Source organism: Kogia breviceps, chromosome 4 (assembly GCF_026419965.1).
Source record: "Kogia breviceps isolate mKogBre1 chromosome 4, mKogBre1 haplotype 1, whole genome shotgun sequence".
Taxonomy (NCBI): domain Eukaryota; kingdom Metazoa; phylum Chordata; class Mammalia; order Artiodactyla; family Physeteridae; genus Kogia; species Kogia breviceps.
The window spans coordinates 124,067,065-124,079,418 of NC_081313.1; the positions used below are offsets into that span (position 1 = coordinate 124,067,065).

The following is a 12,354-nucleotide window of genomic DNA, read 5'->3' on the forward strand; positions in this document are numbered from 1 at the left end:
ATAAACTAGATATAACTGATAGCTACAGACTATTTCATCCAACAACAGCAGACTATACATTCATCTCAAGCTCACACAGAATATTCACCAAGATATACCACATTCTGGGCTATAAAACATACTTTAACAAATTTAAGAGAATAGAAATCATATAATATTTATTTTCAGACCACAATAGAATTAAACTAGAAATCAATAAGAGAAAGACAGCTGGAAAATCCCCAAAATAATTGGAGATTAAACAACACCCTTCTAAGTAACACATGGGTCAAAGCAGAAATCTCAAAAGAAATTTTAAAATATTTTGAGCTAAATAAAAGTGAAAATACAACATATCAAAATCCATGGGATGCAATTAAAGCACTGCTTAGAGGGAAATTTATAACACTGAATGCATATATTAGAAAAGAAGAAAGATCTAAAATCAATAGTGTAAGCTTCCATATTAAGAAACTAGAAAAGAAAGACAAATTAGATCCAAAGTAAGGGAAGAAAGAATAAAAATTAGAACATAAATCAACTAAATCAAAAAAAAAAAAGCAATAGAGAAAATTAAACCAAAAGCTGATTTTTCAAAAAGATCAATAAAATTGATAAGCATCTAGGCAGGATAATTAAGGAAAAAGAAGACATAAATTATTTATATCAAAAATAAAAGAGGGGACATCACTATAGATCCCATGTACACTAAAAGGATAATAAGGGAATATTATGAAATACTCTACACCCATAATTTTTATAACCCAGATGAAATGGACTAATTCCCTGAAAGACACAATCTGCTAAAACTCACACAAGAAGAAATGGACAATCTGAACGCTTAATGGTGAGAAACTCTAAGGAACTGACGTTATCCAACTTCAACACTTACAGTAATCAAGACAGAGTGGTTTTGGCAAATGGATAAAGAAATAGATTAATGGATCAGAATAGAGAACCTAGAAATAGACCCATATAAATACAGGCAACTGATCTTAGACAAAGGAACAAAGGGAATACAATGGAGCAAAGATAGTCTTTTTCAACAAATGGTGCTGGAACAACTGGTCATCCACATGCAACAAAATGAATCTAGGCACAGATCCTATACCCTTCACAAAATTTAACTCAAAATGGATCACAGGGCTTCCCTGGTGGCACAGCGGTTGAGAATCCGCCTGCCAATGCAGGGGACATGGCTTCGTGCCCCGGTCCGGGAAGATCCCACATGCCGCGGAGCGGCTAGGCCCGTGAGCCATGGCCACTGAGCCTGCGCGTCTGGAGCCTGTGCTCCGCAACGAGAGAGGCCATAACAGTGAGAGGCCCGTGTACCACAAAAAAAAAAAAAGGATCACAAACCTAAATGTATCAATAAAATGCAAAATTCTAAACCCCTAGAAAATCAGATAGAAGAAAATCTAGATGACCTTGGGTATGACAATGACTTTTCAGATACAACAACAAAGGTACAATCCATGAAAGAAATAATGGGTAAGCTGGACTTGATTAAAATTTTAAAACTTTTGCCCCACAAAAGAAAATGTTAAGAGAATTAGAAGCCACAGACTGGGAGAAAATACTTGCAAGAGACACATGAGATAAAGGATTCTTATCCAAAAAATACAAAGACGTCTTAAAACAATAAACAATAATAAAATGAACAACCCAATTTAAAAATGGGCAAAAGACCTGAACAGACACCTCATAAGATGAAGATATACAGAAGACAAGTAAGCATATAAAAACATGTTCAGCATTGCACGTCATTAGGGAATTGCAAATTAAAGCAACAACGACATACTACTACACGCCTATTAGAATGGCGAAAATCCAAAATAGCGATAATACCAAATGCTGACGAGGATGTGAAGCAAAAGGAATTCTTATTCATTGCTGGTGGGAATACAAAATGGTACAGCTACTCTGGAAGACTTCTTACTTCTTCTGCTTTGGAGATTTCTTACAAAACTAAACATACTCATCATATGATCCAGGAATCATACTCAACTTACTCAAATGAACTAAAAATTTATGTCCAAGAGAATGGACTTGAGGACACAGGCGGGGGACGGAGAAGCTGGGGCAAAGTGAGAGTAGCATTGACATATATACACTACCGAATGTACAACAGTTGGCTGGTGGGAAGCAGCTGCATAGCACAGGGAGATTGGCTTTGTGACGACCTAGAGGGGTGGGATAGGGAGGGTGGGAGGGAGGCTCAAGAGGGAGGGGACATGGGGATATAAGTATGCATATGGCTGATTCACTTGGGTGTACAAGAGAAACTAACACAGTATTGCGAAGTAATTATATTCCAATAAAGATCTATTTTTAAAAATAAATAATAAATAAATAAAAGAGAAAAAACAATCATGTCCACACAAAAAGCTGCAAATGAATGTTTACAACAGCTTTAGGTCCTAATTGCCAAAACTTGGACACAGCTAAAATGTCCTTCAGTAAATGAATGGATAAATAAACTGTAGTTAATCTAGACAACAGAATATTCAGTGCTAAAACATAATGTGCTATCAAACCATGAAAGGACACAGAAGAAATTTAAATGCATATTACTGAGTAAAAGAAAGCAATTGCAAAGGTTAGATATTATATGATTCCAACTGTATGACATTCTGGAAAAGGCAAAACTATAGAAACAGTAAAATATTTATAGTTGCCAGGGGTTAGAGGAAGTGGGGGGGATGAACAGGAGGAACACAAAGGATTTTTGGAGCAGTGAAAATACTCTGTATGATACTGTACTACTGGATATATGTCACTATACATTTGTCAAAATCCACAGAATGCACAACACCAGGAGTGAACCCTAATGTAAACTATGGACTTTGGGTGATGAGAATGTGTCAATAGGTCCATCGATTGCAACAAATATACCACTCTGGTGGGGGAAGCTGATAATGGAGGCTATGCAAGAGTGGGCACAGGAGAAATATGGGAAATCTCTGTACTTTCCACCCAAGTTTGCAATGAACCTAAACCTGCCCTCACAAATAAACTTTATTAGATGTTTTAAAAAGTGGTTAAAAAAAACTGTTTAAAAACAGATAATACCGCATGTTCCCACTTTTATTTTGGAGTAAAGATAATACACTCTTGTGTTAATGGCAGTTTTCTCTGAAAGATTATGACAAAAGGCAGTTTATGTTTTCCTAAGTGTATCTATTTGGTTCACCTTTGTTCCTCTAACATTAGTTTTTGATTGCTCATCTACATAGCTGGTGCTTAGTAAATGTTTTTGAATCAATGAGAAAAGAGAATATTAGTGCATGAAGGGAGATTTGGGGAATCCTCATCATATTTATGGTGACCCTTGTTATCCACGCCCCAGTGGCCCAACCCCAGACATATATTTATAAAGAGTATACTGAACACTAGCCATCACCTGGCCTGCAGCCTCATCACAAGCCTTCAATGGTTTGGAACTTGTCTCTTAGATACTGGTCCATAAAAGACGATATGTCCCTGAAGGACTCAGGGTGACAGTGAACTCATTAATGACTATTATATTCATATTAGAACCACTGACTGCTATGGCTTTGTTCCAAAGATCATAGACTTACAAGCACTCACCCAACTGGGAGGGCAAGATGAACCACCAGGGTACAAGAAAAAAATATCAGGATTTATATTTATGAAGATAACTCTTCTTTTTTAGTTTGTACTTTTTCTTTGTATCTAATAATGTCATAAGATATTAATATATTATTTGTATATATAATTTTTATATATGCACATGTGTGTACATATATGTATATATACATATATATACACATATATAGAAAGAGAGCATGCTGAAAAAATTTTTGCATAAAGGTACACAATCAGAAAAGTTTATAGACCACTGGTCCAGCCCCTTCATTTTAGAAAGGAGGAAACTAAAACTCAGAGAGAAGGGAGGTAACTTGCCTAAATTGTATAGCTAGCTGGTTAAAGGAAGCTAATGCTTTATCCAGTTGTCTTTTTTTCTGCCTCATCTCACTGTTTTTTGGATGGAGTTGAACTATTTTTTGAATGCCATGTGAGTCCACGTTAAGAGTACAGATAAATTTTAATATGACATTTTCCTGAAGGTTTAGTTTTTTAAAAGTGCTTACACACCCAAATAGACCTCTGCCTCCTCTTGCAAAAGAAGGGCTGAACTTGCATTCAAGGATTCCATTCCGCTTGGCCAGATTTCCTCTTCCTAGGAAGCTTTATCCACTGTCTCACAGGAACATTATTTGATTACTGGAAACTAATCATAAAGAGAATCAGCTATAGAAATCACTCACAGAAAAGTATCACAGACCTTCCTCTGGCTTCTAAAACATTACTTACAAGAGCCATCAGCAAAACCTTGTCTCCAGGGCCCATTACTTTGAGGGAACTCTGCCAATCGCAGCATTACTTAGAAGGCACGTTTTTTATATCCCTCAAATGCCTACTGTCAGACTAAACTAAAGTTCTGAATGGTTTCAAACACATCCAAGTTTGGCTAAGTAAATGTACTCCCAGATTCAAGTGTGGCCTGAGGGCCAGGTAAGTAAGAACATTTTTTCCCAGCCTGAGTGCAAACTTTACTTTGTCCAAGCAGCCCACTACAGGGTTTCGATTTGGATGACCAGAGAGGCCTTTATAGGCCTAGAATTCTATTGCCAGCTGTCTTCCTTTGTGTAGCTTAAGGAGGAAGACTTCAATTTCTCTGAATCATTTTGAAAACCATCACCCAGGACAACAAAGACAAATGGTGAAAGGTAAGAGGCACAGCTCATTTGTTTCAAATTCTCTCCTCCTAGACCCCAAAGCCCTGCTGACTTCATAGGGAAAAACCTTGCACAAAAGTGGCCCACGTGAGAAGCAGGGAACTAGAAATGACCCCCAGTTCCCGAAAGGGAGTTATCAGTAGACCCACATAATCATGTCTTCACTTTGTTTTCACTGGATGACAGAGTCTGCAGAATCATTTGCTCTTGGCAGACTATATATCATAATTCTCCTCCCTTTAGTAATTTCCTCACTGCTAGAAGCGATTTCCTTTTTGCATGCATGGAAACCATCTTGACAAATGGTGAAAAAATATTTACTTTTCATTTAGAATTGCTTTTTTATGTACTGACTGTCAAAACTCATAAACAAAAAGTTGTGTGGAAGAGTTTGGCAATATGAATGCCTATCATGAGAAAAATGTAAATACATAATTTAATAAGGTGTTTACAGATAGATCCAGAACCACAATAGAAACAGCCAGTGATACCTCAAACCTGGAACATGGCATTTGGAGTATAACTCAGTGACATTTTTTACATTTTTATTCTGCCAAACACTTTTGTTATTTAACCCTTTCATAATTTATTTTTTTTTATTAACTACACTCATTTCCTTCAGGTGGGAATTAATAACTAGGTATGCTAGAGACAAAGCATATTTTAATTTTATCACGATATTTTAAAAACCTCTTTCTATAGCTTCAAAATAAACTTGGAAGAATAAGGATTTTGCAGCAACTGTTCTCAAAGACTGAGCAACTGAGCTCCAAGAATTCTGAATAATGGACTGGCAGGGAGATGGAGGAGATGGTTTCTAAGGTATATGTAGTGGGAAGGTCCGTCCTTGCCTTGCATTACAGTAACATGCCCGGAAAAGACACAGATAAAGAGATAGAGATAGAGATGTCAGGCACATAGAAAGTGCTCAAAAAGAGATATTTATTATCAAATCTGCAGATAGTCCAAAACTGGAGTAAGGGATATTGTACTATAGAATTAAGCTTCAAAATTATCATTATAATAGAAAAATGAGCAAAATGGTGATGAATATTACAGAGGGAAAAAGTAAAATCCTGCAGTTAAAATATTTTTTTCCTTTTGGTTTTGTTTTAAGTTCAACTGTACCAACATAGTATGAAGATATCCTGGCTTATGTGGAAAAGTTTCTGAAGGCTGAATGACATGGAGTTTATTATGGAGACAACAGTAGGACATGGATTAATGAATTATTATGTGTAATCTTTACTACAGAAACATATGTTGTGTATAAATCACGGAAAGTAACTAGCCTAATGCATTTTGCCATGGCCATATCCCATCTAGAACACTGTGTTCAGTTCTGGGCACTATATTTTCAAAAGAATACTTACAAAATATAGTATAACCTGAAAAGGAAATCCAAGTGATAAAAGGCTCATACAATGCAGAGCTGAAGAAGCTAGGAATAGTAAGGCTACAAAAGAGAATTTTAGGAAGAATGTGATAATTGCTCTAAAACATATAAAAGGCAGTAAAAATCAATGAGTAACAGTAACTAACATGTATTGAGCACCATACGCAAAGTAGTCACTGTTATCTGCATTTTGCAAAAGAGAAAAACTAAGGCACAGAGAATAAGTTACACATTTATGGTCACATAATTTGTAAGGGTTGAGCCAGTTTTCATCCCACTAACGCACCCCAGATCTGGGAGAGATCTTAAAGCTATTTCCCAAATATTTCTAACCTCTATCTTACAGGATCCCAGTAAGATTGTACTTTCTCAGTTCTTTCGAAGTTGGACTTGGACTGATGATTTGCTCTGGCCCATGAAATATGAGCATAAGTCATGCTCATGACTTCAGGGTGGGAGTTTAAGAGGCTGTGAGCAATTTACCAAGTGCTTTTCCCACCATGGATGTGAGGACATGGGACCTCCATCAGTCTAGGTCTCTGAGGAGCAATAATGAACAGAGTGGCCCTGCAGATCCATCACAGACAAGGAGCAGGAGCAGAAAACAGTTATTGTTTAATTAAGCCACTGAGATTTGGGGACTGTTTGTTACTGTGGCATTACCCCTACTTTTCTGACAGATACACAAGCCTACATGCCTAAAATGATTAAGATATCTCAGAATAAGGAAACATAGTTATTATTATATTTCCAGTGGTCAGAACTAAGAATAGTTTGTAGAAACTACAGGTGGTAGGCTTGGGCTTATTTAATTTTTTTAACGTAAAGTCATCCAAAATTGCTTCATGAAGAAGTGAGCTCCCTGAAAATGGCAGTATTTAAACAGAGGCCAGATGATGATTTTGTACCTATGTAGCAAAAGAGATGGCTTCATTAAGGGGGTTTTATCAAACTTTTATCCAGCACCTCCAATGTGCCAGGCATTTCAGCCACAAAGATAAATCCAAACACCAGATCCCTATCCTCAAGGAGATAATCAAGTTCAGAAGTAGATAACCTCTGCTGTCTCTTCTAACAGTGTGATTCAACGAAATTAGGGATAATAACATGGTCTGGATGAAGCTGACAGCAAACCCAAACTTAGAAATAACCATGTAGCACTAGAAATCCTGGTTGTATTATTATTTTTCAATTAAGAGGCAAAAGTACAGGGTTTGCAAAAGGAAGGAAAACGAAAGACTTGTTGGGTTTAAAAGAGGAACATTTTCCCTTTCTCTAGTTACCATTCTTAAATCTTGCAAACCAGGCATATTATCTGGCTTACATCAGGGGTGTTCCAGCAAAGGGAATAGCACTGACTCAGGGCAATTGTTACCGACCTTTTCCATCACCTCTCCCACCCCTTAGAGTCAGGAAGGGAACATTTCAATAGTGATCAAAGTCAGACCTGAAGAGAGGCAATAACCTTTCCCCAGGGCCATTCTTCAGTTTAGAAATCAGCCAAACCCTTTCCAAAAGATCAGAAGATTTTCCTAAAAGGGTATTTGAGCAAGGCCTAGAAAAATCCTGTATACTAAGGATGATGTGAAAATCACAAACTAAATAAGTGATTCCAAGGCACAATGACATTGTTCCCCAAAGGCACCTTAAAACAGTACTAATTTCAGTACTTTCTTTCCCACTATTAATACTTAAAGCTTTATTATTTTTAAACTTCCAAAAATCATGCAGTGCAGAGAAGCCCTGTCCTTTCACTGGCTCGCTGCATTTTAATGGAAAAACATCTAAAACTTGGGTTAGCGTTAACTGTAATTGTTCCCAGGCAAACATTTCCATTTCAGGTTATTATTCATAACAGTATTAGTGCAGTATAATATATGCAGCTGGATTTTGCAGCCATTATCTAGACAAGGGTGAGGTATCTGATTACTATTGTTCCCCAACTCAAAAGCATCCGTTTGAACTCTGAATACTCCAACTCTGCTCAGGCCCTGAATTTTCTGAACTATGGTCCTGATTTTCTATGAAATAAACAAATAAATCAGGGCAAGCTGGGTTTCAGTGCCATATCTTAAGTCAGCTCAGTGTGACATGAGTTTCTAAAAAACACACATACAAGAAATTGGCTTTGGCACAAGGAAAAGCAGCAGGGAACTTGCAGCTCGCTCCAGTTTAATGTGTACCCTTAATCCTCTCGCCCATTTTTCAAAAAATACAATACTCTTCCAAAGACAGCTGGATCCCCAGTCTTGTGCCAAGCTACCTACACAAATATACTTTTTACAAACACAGATGTGAAATGTCGATCTAGGACAGAAAAGAGGCATGGGGTTTGGGGAGTTTAGTGGCTCCACACTCAAAAGTTTCAGGGACAGAGCTGATGTCGGAAGAGTGAGAGGGGAGACCGCCCACCCCGTACTTTCATCCGGGTACTATGGAGATGACCCCATTTTCCCAGGACCAGTCTGCCCTCTGCCCTGGTGACCTGGCTTGAGATTTAATCTAGAGGCAGAGGGGAGACCAAGACAATTGTGCTGATGGGTACTCAGACCTAGAAAAGGGCTGGAAATCACTCAGCACTCCTGGGCTGGCCGGGCTGACACACCCACACAGAACCGATGGCCCGGGGATGCGGCAGGGAGGCGAGGGGACCCACGTACTCCGTCCCGCGCGCACTAAGATGCTACAGTTGAAGACACGCACGAATACTCCAGATCCGGGCCGGGAGGGCTCGCTGCACTCAGAGGAGGATGCCCTTTTCCTCCCCCTAGTCCTCCATCCCCTTGCAAAGTGAGCAGGAAAAAGTTGCGCCTGGGCCATGGCGCCCCGGGCTGGAAAGGGAACGAGGGCAGGCGGAGAGGAGATCCGGGCCCACCTACCTTGTCCTTGGGGCCGAGGTTCTGCAAAACCTCCTTGCCCGTGGCGCTCCGGATCTCCACCCCAGCGGGAGCGGGCGACGCGGGCGCGGGCTCCCGGCTCTCCTCTCGGCCTTGGCCCCGGCGCGGTGTGTCCCCCTCGGCGCCAGATCTGCTCCCCGAGCCTCGGACGCTGCCCTGGCTGCTCCGGGGAGTCTTCGCGCCCCGCTGCCCCACGCTCAGGGCATCGAAATCCAGCGTCTTGCTCTCGAAGGCGCCCTCCACGTTGCAGAACATGCCGCCGTACTTCTGCCGCGGGACCTGGTCCGTGGTGCCCGGCCTGGCCAGGTACACGGGCAGATCGTCTTCGTGGGAGCTGTCCCAGCCTCTGCGGCCCGAGGCCATGGTTGGATCGCGACAGTGGCCCACGGGTCCTCTTCCCGAGAGGCGGAAAGGGCAGCCGCCGGCAGCGTGCGCCGAGCCACAGTGATTGGGGCGGGAGGAGGCGCCTGAGCCTTCGCGCCAGAGGCGGCAGTGCTGCTCCGGTTCCTGCCAGTCCCCTGCGAGCCCCGAGCCAGCGAGCGCGGCGCGGGGGCCGGAGCAGCGGCGTGTTCTGCTCGCCCGCCTCGCCCGCCCTGCCGGCCGCACCTCCTGCGCGCCCAGACCCGAAAGTGTGGCCTCCCGCGATCACGCTTCCCCGCCGCCCATCCAAAGGAGAAATCCAATTTGGCGCGCGCGCGCGCGCACACACACGCACGCTTCCCGCTCGCCCAGCAACCCTCAGAGTCACACTCAAGAACTCGCCTCACTCACACGTGCGCACAAACCCTGCTTTACACACACTCACTCCGGAGTTGGCCTTCCAAACACAAGTCTCTCTGCCCTACTAAAAGGTAAAAGAAACCTTATTGGCTCAGGTGGGTTGATTTAAAAGCCAAATCCTTCCTGATTTAGAGCAACACACATGCACAAACTCAGATTTACCAGACTCACATTCCCAGACCTGTCTCATCCTAATCTTAGAACTGTCTCACGATTGCTCCCAGTTCTAGAATCTGCCTCACAAACCTGCACCCTCACATAATGAACTCCTGAATTATTGGTTTACAGAGCCATACAGACAGACCAGCTTACTTCACTGACAATCACAAAAACCTGTAACTGACTCACATTTCAACCCATTCTTACTTCATATCTACCACCCTAGATTTTGCTTTTTATCCACCCTTAATTTGCATCACACACAATTACGCGACAGATCAGACTTGCCTTGCAAAATACTCTTCATACCCTGTCTTCATAGCACAGCCCCCTGGCTGATACCTCACTTACTGAGGCCAGAACTGTACCCTTGACCTCACACAAGGGTCCAGATTTACCTCAAAAATGGACAACCAAAGACTTTGCTGTTCCTGTTAGCTGACACACACACAGGTTTTATTCGTGCTGGGACACACTCTCACAACCTCATCCTCTTCTCCACGTCCACCCACATGCACTCTAAGCCAGACTTTGCCACATAAACACAGAGTTCACAAACTGTAGAGCTCACATCTTAGGTGCCCACACAGCCTAAAGCCTGAACCTGTAACACCCACCTTCAGCTGGGCCCCGTCTCAGAAATTCACTCATGCAGTTATTTAGTCTTCCAACATGAACTGCATGCCTGCTATGCTCTTCAGAAGGTACTGGAGCAACAGTGTGAAACAAGGCAGATGGGGGCCTGTCCCCAGCAAGAGTATAGACTACAACCACCCATCTGGGTAGCTCAGTCATTCACTAGTCTGCCCAAGTTCATCTTCTGAATTCTCCACTACATCATAAGCTCCATGAAGGCAGATACCCCATCTGTTTAGTCTACCTTTGAATATCTTGAGTCTAGAGCATCTGTAGGCACCTAAGGTACTCTGTAAATCCTTTTTGAATGAATGGATAATGATGACAATAATAAAAACAACAATAGGGAACATTTATGATGTGGTTGCTGTGTGCCACTCATTAATATAATTGTTTCGCATATATGTATTAATTCATTTAATGCCCATAAGCATCTGGCAGCCTTCTCGTGCACACAAACAAGATCTTTAAAGGCATCTGCACTGAAATTGATGAACTGAAACTCTGAACTCCAATATGAGGGGGAATTAGGATACTGGAAAATGGGATCTCATTGACAGGCCTGTAAAAGCCTTGGAGGTTTGAGGGATGGAAGTTGACATGAACTCATATCAAAGCCAAGTATGTTGACACAAGTTATACTTATCCCGAGTGAGGAGAAAGACACTTAAAAACTGTCTGTGTTCTATCAAAATTACTTGTGATTTCTTAAGCTGACTTCCCCTGGGCAGCTGCTCCTTTTTAACAAATGCTGGTTGATGATGGTTGGACTCAGAAATTCATGTGAGAAATCAGGAAAACAGGCCATTCCCTCCCTCTTTGCTCCCATAGGTTACTTCCCCCCTCCTCTTTCCTATTGCTCTCATCTTTCCTCCTTTCATTAATTCACCTACAGACTGTTAGTGGGACACTTGCTATGTGTCCAGAATTGCCTGGGTTGCCTTCTCTGTGAAACACAATTCTAGTGGCAGGGAACTGACAGTGAGTAAGAAAGATTAGGTCGGATAGCCACAAGAGCTATGAAGAAAATAAGATAGCCAACATTTTAATTGGCTGGTCAGGAAAGACTTGAAGTCTTCCCCATCTGACTCTATAAACGCCACTGGCACCTCCACCATCAGCAAGGTCAACAGTAAAGATATTAGCTAACATTTATCAGGAATTTATTCTGTGCCAGCTTCAGTCCTAAGGATTTCCACTGCGTCTTGATTAATCTTAATAATGCTACAAGGCAGGTGCCATTATTTTACTAATGAAGAAGCTGAAGCTCTGAGTAAATGCCCAAGTTATGACAGAATCATAACTGGAAGCAAAATATGATCCAAGAGTCCAAGGTTTCCTTTGAGACAAGCACATTCTGAATGTAGATGCAGGCTTGTCTGTGCTCCCACGTGTGGGCGTAGATAAGCCCCATTTTTAGAGCCGCATTGCCTCATGACTAGTCTGTTGCGATGTGTATGCTCCATAATTACATTTGTTGATGAAACATCACATTTAAGAATCAACAGCTGCATATGCACATATGTGTTTAATTAAGAAAGCCAAGCAGTCTTGAAATGAAGACTGAAATGGGAATGGCTGATCTGACTCCAGTTCTGCAACTATGTGGCCTTAGGCCAAGCATCTTACTTAACTTCTAGATGTCTTTCTCCTTCATATTTACCTCACCCACTTGACAGGATTATTAAGGACTTCATTCCTTGAGTAAGACATTGTGCTGAGAATTCCATATGCATTGCCTTAA

General features: G+C 41.4%; 1 protein-coding gene across 1 annotated transcript in view; it reads right to left on the minus strand.

Annotated features, from left to right (window-relative positions):
* The window catches only part of DPYSL3 (dihydropyrimidinase like 3), a 115,513-nt gene extending 105,733 nt beyond the window's left edge, over positions 1-9,780 (minus strand). Inside the window, exon 1 of the mRNA XM_059063012.2 lies at positions 9,018-9,780. Within this exon, the coding sequence (XP_058918995.1) occupies positions 9,018-9,398 (381 nt within the window). The 5' untranslated portion in view covers positions 9,399-9,780. The remainder of the gene's footprint in view (positions 1-9,017) is intronic.
* Between the last annotated feature and the right edge of the window lie 2,574 nt (positions 9,781-12,354).